A 16,314-nucleotide genomic window follows, 5' to 3' on the forward strand; every position below is an offset into this window, starting at 1 on the left:
AAGTGATCCACGGCCTTGACCTCACAAAGTGCTGGGATTACAAACGTAAGCCATCGCGTCCACCCACCCATAGAACTTTTAGCAGACACCCTAAGTCCCCTCAGGCTTCTCCACTGGTCCCCAGTAATTATCCTCAGTCACTAAGCTCATCAAAGACCCCTTCACTGCTCCACGGACTCCTCTTAGCCCTTCTAGACACCCATAGGCCTCTCTGAGACGTTTACAACCCTTCCTGGCATCCCTCTATGAACATTCTCACCCTCTACAAACATCCTGATAGATTTCAGACCGTCACCCTCAAACTCCCACGGACCCCAATCCCCTTGTGGCGGTTGCCCACATGCAGCGGCGCATGCCCCACGGGTTCTGGCGGTTAAGTAACCCTCGCTATCCTGCCCCATGTCGCCGCCCTTTTGAGCCGTCTTGGTCCTGAGTTGGAATCCCTAGGCCAAGGGGCTTGACTGAAATTTTTACTTTTTGACTCAGAGCTGCCATCAGAGGGCAGCAGGCACCATTTGGCTGGGAAACTGCAACTCCCAGAAACGCCCGCGCCGAGCCGCGCGTGGTACAGCCACCTGCTTTGTGAAGGAAGCGGAAGTGTGTCCGCACTTTGCCTTATGGGTAATGTAGTCTCAGGCTTTGGCGCTACCGTCCCCTGCAGTTGTGTCCGCGGGGAATTGCAGTCAGGAAAAAACTGAGTGGACAGAACTTTCTTCTGGTTTCAGAAAGGACGGGACAGTTAGTATAAACACAAGCTCGGATTAACGTGAAGTCCAGAGACTCCATTTCCCACCATTCCAGGCGGCGAGAGGGGCTGAGAACGCTTTCATTCTACTTCTAAGTATTTCCGGGGGAGGAAGACACACACACACACACACACACACACACACACACACACACACACACACACACACACACACACACACACACACACACACACACACACACACACACACACACGAACTCTGTTTCCCGGGGGAGGAAGACACACACACACACACACACACACACACGAACTCTGTTTCCCAGCGCCCTTTGGGGGCTACTCTTCTTTGGGTATTAATCGATAAATAGGACGACTCACTGAGTACACAAAACCTGAGGCTACTCTTTGCAGCTTCCTTATTTTTGGCTTTCCGGGATCCTGTAATTTACGAAGCGGAGGACGCTAAACACAGAGTGGGAGGCCCGGTGCCGTGGCTCAAGCCTGAAATACCAGCACGTTGGAGGCTAAGGTAGAATCGCTTGAACCCAGGAGTTGGAGACCAGCCTGGGCAACATGGAGAAGCCCACCCCTCTACCCCCCACCACCCCAAAAACCAAACCAAACCAAATTAGCCGGGCGTGATGCTGCACGCCTGTAGTCCCACCTACATGGGAGGCTTAGGTGGGGGGATTGCTTGAGCCTGGGAGTTCGAGGCTGCAGTGACCTATGATTGCGCCACTGCCCGCCGGTCTGGGCGACAGAGCGAGACCCTGTCTCAAACAAACCAAAAACTGAAAACTGAATGGGGGTTCAAGACAGATTTTTTTTTTTTTTTTGAGAAGGAGTCTCACTCTTGTTGCCCAGGCTGGAGTGCAGTGGCGCGATCTCGGCTCACTGCAACCTACGCCTCCCGGGTTCAAGCGATTCTCCTGCTTCAGCCTCCTGAGTAGCTGGTATTTCAGGCGCCCGCCACCACGCCCGGCTAATTTTTGTACTTTTAGTAGAGACGGGGTTTCGCTATGTTGGCCAGGCTGGTCTCAAACTCCTGACCTCGGATGATCCGCCAGCCTCGGCCTCCCAAAGTGCTGAGATTACAGGCGTGAGCTACCGGCGCCCAGCCTGAGCCACAGCGCCCGGCACAGAAATTATATTTCTGTCTTTTTAATGCTCCATTCAGCTTCCTGGTGCGAACCACATTGCTAGGAAAAGCTAGACTGTATCCGAAGACTAGTTAGTGTTCTGAGAAACCGCCGGGAACTTTGTTTCCCGAATCTTTGCAGAGTTGCGGTTAGAGAGGGGACATTTTTTCTTTCCTGATCTATGGTCACCTGGAACTTAAAGGTGCTTGGCTCCATTTTCCAGCAGTCCTTGATCGACCTCGGCTCTTTCTTAAAGAAGGACCTGGGGGCGAGGAAGGAGGCGCTGAAACACTTTTAAGTCTCTCCAGGGAACTGCCGCAGTCTCTAACCTTTCGTTCACACGCCCCTGATGGTGGCCATTGGACTCCGCTTCCCGGCAAGCCTCCGCAGACTGGCCTCACAAAGGGTCAGGTCTGGACTATTCCCCAGCATGCTTGGAGCTCATGGGCGATCCCGCCCCCTCAGTCAATGGGGAGGATGCCTCGAACTCCATTTCCCAGAACACACCAAGGCTCGCTGTGGCAACTGCACTGAAGCCTTGGTGCTGACTACACTTCCCAGCAGGGACTGCGGCCTAGCGTACCTGGGAAGAGGACCGCGAAACCTGCTCCATTTCCTCGCCCATCTCCGGAACTGCAGTATCCACTTGGGGCTTAAAAACCACCTGAGACTCCATTTCCCGGCGTGCTTTAAAAATCGCTTTACACCTGCAATGCGGTGAGGGCGTGGCGACGACTCCATTTCCCGGCTTGCCTCACGGCCCGAGAGCCGCAGGTTCACGCGCGCCGACTCAATTTCCCAGAGCGCACCGGGCTCTGGGACGCATACACAGCCAATAGACTGAGTGAGTGGACTCCGTTTCCCAGCGTGCATCAGGCTCTCTGCTTCCCAAAGTGCTTCAGGGCTCCTCGTCGTACAGTCGGCTGACAGATTACCCTGAACTCCATTTCCCGACGTACAGCGCGACCCGTCATTCCCGCCCGTCATTCCCGCGGTCTACTCTGAGGCTTTTGTGGACTTCATTTCCCGGCGTGCCACGCGGCTCTCCGTGCGGGCCGAGGGCGGTGACGGCGGCGCGGACGACAGCCGGACTGCATCTCCCGGCGTGCCCCGCGGCGGGCGCTGGGCCGGAGCCGGAGCCCAAGCCCGAGCGGCGCGGCCTGGAAGAGGCCAGAGCCCGGGGGAGGCGGCGGCAGCGGCGGCGGCTGGGGCAGCCCGGGCAGCCCGAGCCCCGCGGCCTGGGCCTGTGCTCGGCGCCATGAGCGGCGGCGGGCCTTCGGGAGGCGGCCCTGGGGGCTCGGGCAGGGCGCGGACCAGCTCGTTCGCGGAGCCAGGCGGCGGAGGCGGAGGCGGCGGCGGCGGCCCCGGAGGCTCGGCCTCCGGCCCAGGCGGCACCGGCGGCGGAAAGGCATCTGTCGGGGCCATGGGTGGGGGCGTCGGGGCCTCGAGTTCCGGGGGTGGACCCGGCGGCAGCGGCGGAGGAGGCAGCGGAGGCCCCGGCGCAGGCACTAGCTTCCCGCCGCCCGGGGTGAAGCTGGGCCGTGAGTACTAGTGGCGCCCGTGTAGGGTGGTGATCAGGGTTCCCAAAGCTCCTCAGACATCCATCAGATTCTTTCATATGCTTAGATAGGAGCTCGAGGTCACTGTGTCTCCCCATACCGGGGATCTGAGCCCTCTTCCTCCCAGGAAAAGGGGTCTTCGGGTTACCATCTCTTGGAGATCAGAATTACTCTTGGATCAGAATTACTAACACTCAAAGAAACAGGGGTTACAAGTCCCTGTTCTTCCATTATTGAGGTCTTGGGTCCTTGAGCCTTAAGAACAGGTATCTGACGTTGCTATTTATTATAATATTGGATCAGAGGTCACAGTCGCTTGCAAATGGGGATCTGGGGTTATTTTCTCCTAAGAGAACAAGAATAAGACCAACCCCGAAAAAGAGGGATCTGCATTCGCTGTCCTTCAGAAGATGGGGATTGGAGCGAATATCACTTAGAAGCAGCGCTTTGAGGTTACTGTGTTGTGTCCCCAAAGAATAGGGCCAGGCTTTCCAAACCTGGTACTCAGATCATCTTCCCCATTAAAACGAAGACCTGGCATCATTACCCACCCTAAATCTTGTTGAACTGTACCCCCAATGGTGAGAAGTAATAGTTACTGCTTCTTAGATATAAAGACATTGGGAGTCAGCATATCCTTCAAACCAAGTCCATAGTCCATGTTTTAAAATACATGGCTTCGTGTGTCTCCTTTAACAAAAATGGAATGGAGCAGGGTAGGTCACAGTTGCCTGTAGAATATGGATCTAAGGTTATACTTGTTTAATAATTGTTCTAAGGTATGGTATCATTGGCTCTGAAAAAAAAACAAGTGATGTAGGGTTATCTCCCTCTGAAAGAACATGTCACTTGGCCCCTCAAAATGGATTTGGTGGCTGGGCGTGGTGGTACACGCCTGTAATCCCAGCACTTTGGGAGGCTGAGGCGGGCGGATCACCTGAGGTCAGGAGTTCCAGACCAGCCTGGCCAACTGGTGGAACCCTGTCTCTACTAAAAATACAAAAAATTAGCTGGGCGTGGTGGCGGGCGCCTGTAATCCCAGCTACTCGGGAGGCTGAGGCAGGAGAATCGCTTGAACCCAGCAGGCGGAGGTTGCAGTGAGCCGAGATTGTGCCACTGCACTCCAGCCAGGCGAGAGCGAAACTATGTCTCAAAAAAAAAAAAAAAAAAAGGGTTTGGTTCATCAGTTACTCAAAGGGGTCACTATCCTCTAATGGCACCAAGGTTTGCTACCATTCGAATAATGGGAATTGGGAATTATAGCTTTCCTTCAAAGGACTGAGGCTGGAATAGCCCCTTGATAATAAAGGTCAGGTTCATCATTCTCATAACTTGGTGCTTGTCCATTAGGGACCACCCACATATAGGGAGGGGTCTGGGTCTCTGGACCACTCAGATGAAGAGGTCAGGTCAGTGTTTTCTTTCTAACCTCAAAGTACCAAAAAGTGAGGGTCAGGGCACTGGTACATATAGCAGGAGAGGACATTCATTTCTGTCACCAAGAACCAGTGAAGTTACCGGCTCTACAGGGGAGGACTTAGAGGTCAGTATCCTCTAGGCTGTGAGAGAGGTTAGTGCTTTCCTAAAGTAGGAGTACCTCAGGGTTACTGCTCCCTGAAGTGGAAGAGGCTCGGTCAAGCTTTCTCCAAATAGGAGCGGCCAGAGGGCAGTAGATCCAGAGTAGATGGAGTCAACATCTGATGTCTCCCAGTACCAAGATGGACCAGTGATCTGTTGCTTCCTAGAAGTAGAAATTTGGGGTTGCCAACCCTTGAAGCAGAGAGATTTAGGTATCAATATCCTCCCATGTGGAGGGGAGCAGGACTTAAGGTTCCCAGAAAGGAAGAGGGGAAAAGTCACTGGGAAGGTCCCAGCATCCACCTTTCCTCAAAGAGGAGGATGGGACAAAGAGGTCCCCAACGAGCTTCCTGCAGAGATTTCCCTTCCTCCCACAGCCCCAGGATGGGGTGATGCGCAGACAGGATGGGTCAGTGGATCGTGTATCCCCTTTGTTCTCCAGGTGACAGCGGGAAGGTGACCACAGTGGTAGCCACTCTAGGCCAAGGCCCAGAGCGCTCCCAAGAGGTGGCTTACACGGACATCAAAGTGATTGGCAATGGCTCATTTGGGGTCGTGTACCAGGCACGGCTGGCAGAGACCAGGGAACTGGTCGCCATCAAGAAGGTTCTCCAGGACAAGAGGTTCAAGGTAGCTTGGGCGGGATGGGGACAGGGAGGTTTGGGGACTGGGTGTGACTGGTGGGAGAACCCCAGCCAGAGAGCTGGAGGCTTGGGTTTCAGAGCCATGGGCCAGAAGAGAAAGGGGGGAAAAGAGGAAATGAGACCTGTGGAAGATGGGAAATGTGGATCCCAGGAGAGCCCAGAGCTTTTACTGGGCATTTGCTCAATGTAAGTGCTTAATAAGCAAATTCTTGTTTAATTTACATAAAGATTCTCTGAGGGTAGGTACTGTGGTTATACCCATTCTAAGTGTAAGCTAAGTTTAAAAGCAAGGAAACAAACTCAGATAAGAGGATTGCCTGAGGCCATAGAGCAAGTGCCCCAGTCAAGGCTGGAATCTGATTTCCAAACCCTCTACCTTAACCATTTGGTTACACTTCTTCCCAGGAGAGAAAGGGACCTAGCAGGGCTAGCGCAGGTGGTTCTGAAGGTCACGCTCTTCCCAGGTGTTTGGCCAGTGCAGGATGGAATGGAGGTGCCCTGTGAGCTAGGAGAGGCTCAGGGAACTAGAAGGAGATGGAGGAAGTGGAAGTTGAGGAATAATTGGTGTTTAAGGGCCTGGCATTTGGAACTTAGGCTAGTCTGGATGTAGGAGAACTGAGCCTAGACTGGAAAGGAACCAGACCAGGGCCTGGGTCTTGGCAGGGAGGGCCCTTGGGCAGGAGGAGCTCCAGGGTGTCAGAATTTGATTGGAGTTGAGTTCCAGAAGTAAGAGGGATGTAGGGGCAGGGAGTTCCTAGGCCTCACTGAGGAATAGAGAATGGGGAAGAATGCTGAGACCGCATTCTGGGAAGAGTCCGATGCCTGGAGTCTGGGACTCAGGATCCTAGATAGAGTTCAAGGACCCAGATGCTTCCACGGGACCAGAGTGAGCTGGATGGCCACTACCTGTCTGTTGTTGCTTGTGCCAGGTAGGGGGGCAAGCCTCACGTGCCCACACCTGATTTTTTTTTCTTTTTTTTTTGAGATAGAGTCTTACTCTGTCACCCAGGCTGGAGTGCAGTGGCACAATCTTGGCCCGCTGCAACCTCTGCCTCCCGGGTTCAAGCGATTTTTGTGCCTCAACCACCTGAGTAGCTGGGATTGCAGGCGTGGGCCACTATGCCCGGCTAATTTTTTCTTTTTTTTTTCTTTTTGAGACGGAGTCTCGCTCTGTCGCCCAGGCTGGAGTGCAGTGGCGCAATCTCGGCTCACTGCAAGCTCCGCCTCCCGGGTTCACGCCATTCTCCTGCCTCAGCCTCTCCGAGTAGCTGGGACTACAGGCACCCGCCACCACGCCCGGCTAATTTTTTTGTATTTTTAGTAGAGACGGGGTTTCACCGTGGTCTCGATCTCCTGACCTCGTGATCCGCCCGCCTCAGCCTCCCAAAGTGCTGGGATTACAAGCGTGAGCCACCGCGCCCGGCTTTAATTTTTTCTTTGTATTTTTAGTAGAGACAGGGTTTTGCCATGTTGGCCAGGCTGGTCTCGAACTCCTGACCTCAAGTAATCTGCCCCTGCCTCGACCTCCCAAAGTGCTGGTATTACAGGCATGAGCCCTGATTTTTCAAGACAAACTGAAAACTAGATTTAGATGTGAAATCTTTTTTTTTTTTTGAGACGGAATCTCATGCTGTCGCCCAGGCTGGAGTGCGGTGGCGTGATCTCGGGTCACTGCAACTTCCGCCTCCTGGGTTCAAGTGATTCTTCTGCCTCAGCCTCCCTAGTAGCTAGGACTACAGGTGTGTGCCACCACTCTCGGCTAATTTTTTGTATTTCTAGTAGGGATGGGGTTTCACCGTGTTAGCCAGGATGGTCTCTATTTTTTTTTTTTTTTTTTTAAGACAGAATCTCGTTCTGTCACCAAGGCTGGAGTGCGGTGGTGTGATCTCGGCTCACTGCAACCTCTGCCTCCTAGGTTCAAGCGCTGCAACCTCTGCCTCCTGGGTTCAAGCAATTCTTGTAACTCATCCACCTGAGTAGTTGGAATCACAGGCGTGCGCCACCATGCCCAGCTAATTTTTTTGTATTTTTAGTAGAGATGGGGTTTTGCCATGTTGGCCAGGCTGGTCTCGAACTCCTGGCCCCAAGTGATTTCCCTGCCTTGGCCTCCCAAAGTGCTGGGATTACAGGTGTGAGCCACCATGCCCAGCTGTTTTTTATTTTATTTTATTTTTATTTTAAGGCTGGGTATGGTAGCTCACGCCTATAATCCTTGAACTTTGAGAGCCCGAGGCAGGAGGATTGCTTGAGACTAGGAGTTCAAAACCAACCTCGCCAACACAGCCAGTTTCTTTTTAAAAAAAAATAAATAAATAAATTTTATATTATCTTTTTTATTTTATTTATTTATTTATTTATTATTATTATTTTTTAAGACGGAGTCTGTCACCCAGGCTGGAGTGCAGTGGCGCGATCTCAGCTCACTGCAAGCTCTGCCTCCTGGGTTCTCGCCATTCTCCTGCCTCAGCCTCCCGAGTAGCTGGGACTATAGGCGCCTGCCACCATGCCCGGCTAATTTTTTTTGTATTTGTAGTAGAGACAGGGTTTCACCATGTTAACCAGGATGGTCTCAATCTCCTGACCCCGTGATACGCCCACCTCAGCCTCCCAAAGTGCTGGGATTACGGACGTGAGCCACCGTGCCTGGTCCCGGCCTATCCATTTTAAAACTTTATTTTGGAAAAAAAAATCAGAAGGTGCCATTTGATTTTTACATGTCAGCAATAAGTTGAAAATTTTTTTTTTTTTAAAGTGGAGTGGCTGGGCGCGGTGCCTCACGCCTGTAATCCCAGCACTTTGGGAGGTTGAGGCTTGTGGATCATGACATCAGGGAGGCCGAGGCGGGTGGATCACGAGGTCAGGAGATTGAGACCATCCTGGCTAACGTGGTGAAACCCCATCTCTACTACAAATACAAAAATTAAGCTGGGCGTGGTGGTGCATGCCTGTAATCCCAGCTACTTGGAAGGCTGAGGCAGGAGAATCGCTTGAACCAGGGAGGCAGAGGTTGCAGTGAGCCGATATCGAGCCACTGCATGCCAGCCTGGCGACAGAGCAAGATTCTGTCTCAAAAAAAAAAAAAAAAAATGGGGTGAAGAAAACACATCTGTGGCCTGGGTTTAACCTGTAGGCTTCCAGCTCATGTGGGAGGGGAATAGTCTGGAGACAAGGAATTGGGGGATACTCTAGGGGACCTTGGAGCTGGGACACAGGGAGTAGCTGCCTGGCTGTTGTTGGGAGTGAGTGTGAGTAGGGAGGGGCAGCCGAGAGAGTTGGTCGTATTCTGTGACTCTCCCTTTGCCCTCAAGAACCGAGAGCTGCAGATCATGCGTAAGCTGGACCACTGCAATATTGTGAGGCTGAGATACTTTTTCTACTCCAGTGGCGAGAAGGTGAGACCTTGAGGTGGCGGTGGTGGTGGGTTGCTCCAGCCATTTTCCTGCCTGCCTGCCTTTCCCCCACTGCTCCCTGCACACCTTCCTTCCCCCTCCTCACTCTTCTCACAGTGCCTCACACGTCTCCTTTGCTCCCTGCAGAAAGACGAGCTTTACCTAAATCTGGTGCTGGAATATGTGCCCGAGACAGTGTACCGGGTGGCCCGCCACTTCACCAAGGCCAAGTTGACCATCCCTATCCTCTACGTCAAGGTAGGCTGGCAGGTGGGCTGCTGGGACCCAGGCCCACAAAGCCAGGGGCTCTGGAGCCTCCCGCCTTTTATGGGATCCCTCATCTGCCAAGTTTATGTTGGTTTTTGGAGGCCCCATGTCCCCTGCTGTTGTTCCCATAACCCCCAGAGATGGAGCTGGCCTAACACGGGAGGGCCAAGGCAGGCAAGGCCTGACTGAATCAGGAAGGCAGCCTGACCTGGGGCTGCAGAGGCTGCCAGGTACTTGCTCAGGTCCATACAGGGAATCCAGTGGCACCAGAGATATGGGAGTTAGCTCAGGATAAGGGGGCGGTGGGGACCAGGACTGCACAGAGACAGCTGCTGAGGCCAGAGTTCGGGCCTTTAGAGCCTTGGCTGGAGGTAGGTGGGAAGGAGTTAGGGTCGGAGGAAGGTTAGCATCCACAGAGCCAGGAATGCATCTCCGTCCATCGTCTGTGCAGGCTCCTTCCCCAGTGCCCGGCATCGTGCCCTGGGTGTTACAGACCTTCAGGAGGTGTATGAATGAATGAATGAATGAATGATTGCAGCCCAGGGATGATGTGGCGAACAGGCTGGAGCAGCCTACTGCATTGGAAGGAGGTGGGTGGGTTTGTTTGCTGGAGGTCACTTGGGACCCAGCTGCTGCTCCTGCTGGCTTTACGTACCCAAGTGCTCGTGAGCTGATGTGGGCTCTACCAGTGGTTGTGGCTGTTGGACCTCACTTCCCAGGAGGGAGCTCTCTGGTTTGGTGAATCTGTCCTGTGGCTGCCTGCATACGGGGCCCAGGGCTGAGGAATTCCAGAGGCACCACTGACTGCCACCCAGGCCTTGCCCTTGAAGAGCTCTCAGTTTGGTAGGGTAGAAAGACATCATCACAGAAAACTATTAAATGAACTAGCTGCTGCCATACCAGAAGGAGCACAGGGAATTCTGGAAATGGAGGAAGCACCCAGCCTGGTTTGTGGGTGAGAAGGATCAAGGAAGGCTTCCTGGAGGAGACCAAGCACAGGGCAAGGAAGTGGCATCTTTGGCCGAGGGGAGCTGGAATAAAAGGAAGGGGGCCTAGGAAGCAGCCGTGTCAGGACCTGGTCTGTCTAGGCCCTGGGGGATGCAGCAGTGACTGAAACTCAAAATCCTGCTCTCCTGCTACTTCTGTTCTAGTCAGTGGGAGGGAGAGTGGCAGGAAAATGGAGCTGGAGAGGGGGCAGGCTCAGGGGTGGTTTTGATTGTTGGATTCAGGAGCCAGTGGTTTTGGTGAGGGGGAAGCTGAGTGCCTCGCTCCCTAGCCTGTTTTATGACAACCTCCCGACGTATCTTACTCATCAGGCTTCTGCCATGGGTTGTGATTAAAGCAGTGGTTCTCAGAGTGTGGTCCGGGGACCAGCATCAGTGCTGGAGAGCTTGTTGTAAATGCCTCATTCAGAACCCACTGATCAGAAACTCTGAGAGTGGGGCCCAAGAGTCCCTGTTTTTTTGTTTTTTTTTGAGACAGGGTCTCACTCTGTCACCCAGGCTGGAGTGCAGTGGTGCGATCTCGGCTCACTGCAACCTCTGCCTCCTGAGTTCAAGTGATTCTCCTGCCTCAGCCTCCCGAGTAGCTGGGATTACAGGTGCACACCACCACAACCGGCTAATTTTTTTTTTTTTTGAGACAGAGTCTCGCTGTCGCCCAGGCTGGAGTGCAATGGCGCGATCTCAGCTCACTGCAGGCTCCGCCCCCCAGGGTTCACGCCATTCTCCTGCCTCAGCCTCCGGAGTAGCTGGGACTACAGGCGCCCGCCACCTCGCCCGGCTAATTTTTTGTATTTTTAGTAGAGACGGGGTTTCACTGTTAGCCAGGATGGTCTTGATCTCCTGACCTCGTGATCTGCCCGCCTCAGCCTCCCAAAGTGCTGGGATTACAGGCGTGAGCCACCGCGCCCAGCCAATTTTTGTATTTTTAGTAGAGACGGGATCTCAACATGTTGGCGAGGCTGGTCTTGGCCTCCCAAAATACTGGGATTACAGGCATGACCCACCACGCCCAGCCAGTAGTCCCTGTTTTAACAAGTCCTCCAAGTGATTGTGGTGCACATTAAGAGAACCAAGGATGGCCAGGCGCGGTGGCTCACGCTTGTAATCCCAGCACTTTGGGAGGCTGAGGCGGGCAGATCACGAGGTCAGGAGATCGAGACCATCCTGGCTAACAGTGAAACCCCGTCTCTACTAAAAATACAAAAAATTAGCCGGGCGTGGTGGCGGGCGCCTGTAGTCCCAGCTACTCGGAGAGGCTGAGGCAGGAGAATGGCGTGAACCCGGGAGGCGGAGCTTGCAGTGAGCCGAGATTGCGCCACTGCACTCCAGCCTGGGCGACAGAGCAAGACTCCGTCTCAAAAAAAAAAAAAAAAGAGAACCAAGGGTTTCAAATGGGTTTGCCCAAAGCTGTGGGGGCAGCAGGGAGAGTGGGCCTGGAAGGGCTCTTCAGGCCAAGCTGGTGGGGTAGTGGTGCTGTATGGGGAAAGCTGGGCTAAAGTTCTGCTATCCTGTGCCTGCCCCAGGTGTACATGTACCAGCTCTTCCGCAGCTTGGCCTACATCCACTCCCAGGGCGTGTGTCACCGTGACATCAAGCCCCAGAACCTGCTGGTGGACCCTGACACTGCTGTCCTCAAGCTCTGCGATTTTGGCAGGTGGGCCTGGGGCATATTGGGTGGCTGAAGAGGCAGGGGAGACCCCAACCCTTGCCTCATGTGTACCCCTGCCCATCTCTTCCCACAGTGCAAAGCAGTTGGTCCGAGGGGAGCCTAATGTCTCCTACATCTGTTCTCGCTACTACCGGGCCCCAGAGCTCATCTTTGGAGCCACTGATTACACCTCATCCATCGGTCAGAGTTATGGGAGGGTGGCGGGGGGGAGTGGCAATCTGGGAAGTTTTGGAGTTTTCTGTGTGCTGTATGCCAAGCTTGGTGATGAAAGCTTAACTTCTGTTCTTGTATCCAGTCCTCACAAACTTAGGAGGCTGATGCTGTTGAATGCTCATTTTACAGATGAGCTTAGAGCTGTGAGGCCGCCTGCCCGCACTGGCACCACTGGGACTGGGCAGGGCTGGGATTTGAAAGCTGACCTGACTCCAGAGTCCATACCAGCTCTGGAACCTCCCTGTCAGCCCTCTGTTCTCAGCTAGGGGGAAGGGCTGCCGGAGACCTTGGGGGAACTGGGAATCAAGGCTTTGCCACCATGAAGGTGCAACTTGCTCCCAGGGCCTCTGTGTCCTTCCCTGTTTGTGGGGACAACTGCCATTTTCCAGGCATGAGGGGAAGGCTGAATTGAGGGAATGGGCATGAGCGTTTGAAAGGGCACCTTCCACAGCAGCATGACGAACTGTGGAGTTCTTAGGTATGAACTCATGCTGTGGGGGTCAAGGTACAAAGCAGGGAGGGGTGAGACTGCCAGGCTGCAGCTCTTCTCATGGGCAGGATAGAGGTTGGAACAAGAGGAAGGCAGTCCAGGATTTAAGGCTGTACCTTCCTGTGGCCCAAAGAACATGGGTGCCTTTTGGCAGGTTTGGGCCTAATTTGGTCTGTCGTCCAAGGCTAGCGGGAGAGAAGGAGCTCATTGGGGTTCTTAGCAGAGAGAGGAACTGAGGGCTGGAAACACACCTAGACGAGAGTGTGCAGCAAAGGCAGGGTCAAGGTCAGGCCTATGTTTCTAAGCTGCATGTGACCTTGGGCCAGGTGCTTTGTCTTTGAGAAAACGGGGCTCCTGACACTCTTAGGATGGCCATGAGGAATAAAAGCACTGGGAGGTTGGTGGCCCTACTCACCTAGCCCTGACGCTCCCTCCATTTCCCCTCAGATGTTTGGTCAGCTGGCTGTGTACTGGCGGAGCTCCTCCTGGGCCAGCCCATCTTCCCTGGGGACAGTGGGGTGGACCAGCTGGTGGAGATCATCAAGGTGAGGGGCGCGGCTGGGGTGGGTAGGGGGTGGGGCTGAGGGATGGGGCCCTTGTCTCAGACCCCTTCCTCTCTTTACAGGTGCTGGGAACACCAACCCGGGAACAAATCCGAGAGATGAACCCCAACTACACGGAGTTCAAGTTCCCTCAGATTAAAGCTCACCCCTGGACAAAGGTGGGGCAGGGCTAGGGGCTCAGGGCAGTATGGCTGAGAGCTGGAGCTGGTCCCCCTCGGAGGTCAACTGTTCTGTGGACCTAGCCTCAGAATCATGGCTTGGGAGGATTTGAAGTTATCCAGGGATCAATAACTTCCATCCGCTTTCAAAGTTTATGGCATTTTAAAAGTTGAGAACCCACAAGTAAATTCGAGATTCCAATTTTTATGGCGGGTCAGCAAGGCTCATATAGTCCCAGACCTGGGCTGGCTGCTTACCCGATACAAACTGACCTCTCCTTAGTGGTTGGGCCTTAGTTTCTTCATTTGGAAGGTGGGGGTGTGGGAAGCAGCCAGTCATAACTTGCCACAGGCACTGTGGCAGTGAGATAACAGGAGTACGCCAGTGTCCAGGGCATCTCACCCTCATGACCCCTGCACCCATCCCTCAGGTGTTCAAATCTCGAACGCCGCCAGAGGCCATCGCGCTCTGCTCTAGCCTGCTGGAGTACACCCCGTCCTCAAGGCTCTCCCCACTAGAGGCCTGTGCGCACAGCTTCTTTGATGAACTGCGATGTCTGGGAACCCAGCTCCCTAACAACCGCCCACTTCCCCCTCTCTTCAACTTCAGTGCTGGTGGTGAGGGCATAGCCCGGGATCTGGGGAGTAGGGCGGGGTGGGCGGGCAGCGAAAGATTGTGAAGAGCTTGGTGTTGAAGCAGGAGTAGGGAGCTAAGGGCAGAATACAAGGCAGGCCTGGGGCTCAGGAAAGATGACTCTCAGATTCAGGGGGAATCGAACCTGCTTCAGTTGTGCTTTACTGTGATCTGCCTCGTGCTAAGCTTTTTCTGGTTTTTCATTGAGAGAGGTCTGTGGCTGAAGGTGTCCACAAACAACTGGCCTTCCCAATAGCTGGGTTCCCATTTGGTGCCCATCATAACCCTGCTGTAGTCTACCCTGACTGGCATGTCAATTCCTGTTTCTAGAACTCTCCATCCAACCGTCTCTCAACGCCATTCTCATCCCTCCTCACTTGAGGTCCCCAGCGGGCACTACCACCCTCACCCAGTCCTCACAAGGTAAGTGGGGACCATCTGCTGGGGGTTAAAGTATCTCTCAGCCTGGGGAGGGTGGGGCTGTTCGCTCAGTGGCTTGGTTTCCTGAATGTATTTTTAAATCGTTGACATTTTGATGGCATAGGAAGCACATCTTACAACATGTGAATGACCACCTTTAGAGGGCATTCTTGCGTACAAATGTTTAAATGTGTTTAATGCCAATGGGAAAGCCAGAGAAATAACATTTGGCCTGAACACAAACAAAAAGTTGAATTCGTTGCCCAAGTTTTTTTTTTTTTTTTTTTTTTTTTTTGTGGTAGAGTTTCACTCACCACCTAGGCTGCAGTGCAGTGGCTTGATCTCGGCTCACTGCAATCTCTACCTCCTGGGCTCAGGCGATTCTCCTGCCTCAGCCTCCGAGTAGCTGGGATTACAGACGCACACCACTATGCCTGGCTAATTTTTGTATTTTTACTAGAGATGAGGTTTCACCATGTTGGCCAGACTGGTCTTGAACTTAGGTGATTTTCCCGCTTGGCCTCCTAAAGTGCTGGGATTAACAGGCATGAGCCACTGCACCTGGCCATGTTGCCCACGTTTAAAAATGGGGCTATTTTGTGTAAAAATTCAGATTTCCTGTTTCTCTTGGGGAAGAAAATCAGATTGGGCAGCAATGAGCCCGCCCATCCTACTGACAGTAGACAGTCGGCGCCCTTTATGTTTTTTAGACGGAGTCTTGCTCTGTCGCCCAGGCTGGAGTGTAGTGGCACAATCTCGGCTCACTGCAACTTCTGCCTCCTGGGTTCAAGTGATTCTCCTGCCTCAGCCTCCCAAGTACCTGAGATTACACGCGCATACCACCATGCCTGCCTTATTTTTGTATTTTGAGTAGAGATGGAGTTTCACCACGTTGGCCAGGCTGGTCTCGAACTGCTGACCTTGTGATCTGCCCACCTTGGCCTCCCAAAGTGCTGGGATTACAGGCATGAGCCACTGTGCCCAGCCCAGCCACCCCCTTATATGGAGCCCGGCACTCTGGTGTGTTACTCAGTTACTATCCTGGCCCTTTAGCACTTGAGTTTGCAACCCTTCACCTAAAGTAACAGCTTGTAACTTTTAATGTAGCATCTATGACAAGAGAATTCCTACTTTGGGTTGGGCGAAGGGGTGTCTGAAAGGCAAAGGCTTAACTCTGCTCCTTCCCTCCCTCCCTCCAGCTTTAACTGAGACTCCAACCAGCTCAGACTGGCAGTCGACCGATGCCACACCTACCCTCACTAACTCCTCCTGAGGGCCCCACCAACCACCCTTCCACTTCCATCTGGGAGCCCCAAGAGGGGCTGGGAAGGGGGGCCATAGCCCATCAAGCTCCTGCCCTGGCTGGGCCCCTAGACTAGAGGGCAGAGGTAAATGAGTCCCTGTCCCCACCTCCAGTCCCTCCCTAACCAGCCTCACCCCTGTGGTGGGCTTTTTAAGAGGATTTTAACTGGTTGTGGGGAGGGAAGAGAAGGACAGGGTGTTGGGGGGATGAGGACCTCCTACCCCCTTGGCCCCCTCCCCTCCCCCAGACCTCCACCTCCTCCAAACCCCCTCCCCTCCTGTGTCCCTTGTAAATAGAACCAGCCCAGCCCGTCTCCTCTTCCCTTCCCTGGCCCCTGGGTGTAAATAGATTGTTATAATTTTTTTCTTAAAGAAAACGTCGATTCGCACCGTCCAACCTGGCCCCGCCCCTCCTACAGCTGTAACTCCCCTCCTGTCCTCTGCCCCCAAGGTCTACTCCCTCCTCACCCCACCCTGGAGGGCCAGGGGAGTGGAGAGAGCTCCTGATGTCTTAGTTTCCACAGTAAGGTTTGCCTGTGTACAGACCTCCGTTCAATAAATTATTGGCATGAAAACCTG

General features: G+C 53.7%; 2 protein-coding genes across 3 annotated transcripts in view; one reads left to right on the top strand and one right to left on the bottom strand.

The window, feature by feature from the left end:
* Nucleotides 1–16,314, bottom strand: part of LOC116480610 (carcinoembryonic antigen-related cell adhesion molecule 1-like) — a 1,172,951-nt gene that overhangs the window by 731,291 nt on the left and 425,346 nt on the right.
* Nucleotides 2,966–16,311, top strand: GSK3A (glycogen synthase kinase 3 alpha). 2 transcript variants are annotated; one of them, XR_009209346.1, is made up of 12 exons: nt 2,983–3,386; nt 5,425–5,612; nt 8,935–9,018; nt 9,163–9,273; nt 11,810–11,940; nt 12,029–12,135; nt 13,106–13,203; nt 13,284–13,379; nt 13,811–13,997; nt 14,344–14,436; nt 15,633–15,821; nt 16,109–16,292. XR_009209346.1 is itself a non-coding variant. In XM_032172781.2 (11 exons), exons 1-11 carry the CDS (start codon nt 3,104–3,106, stop codon nt 15,704–15,706), a joined length of 1,452 nt encoding a protein of 483 aa, XP_032028672.1. In that variant the 5' UTR covers nt 2,966–3,103; the 3' UTR covers nt 15,707–16,311. The 2 variants fall into 2 exon arrangements, 1 of the variants encoding a protein (XP_032028672.1); XM_032172781.2 differs by having other exon boundaries at nt 2,966–3,386; nt 15,633–16,311.

This window comes from Hylobates moloch, unplaced genomic scaffold, assembly GCF_009828535.3.
Source record: "Hylobates moloch isolate HMO894 unplaced genomic scaffold, HMol_V3 SCAFFOLD_13, whole genome shotgun sequence".
NCBI classification, from domain to species: domain Eukaryota; kingdom Metazoa; phylum Chordata; class Mammalia; order Primates; family Hylobatidae; genus Hylobates; species Hylobates moloch.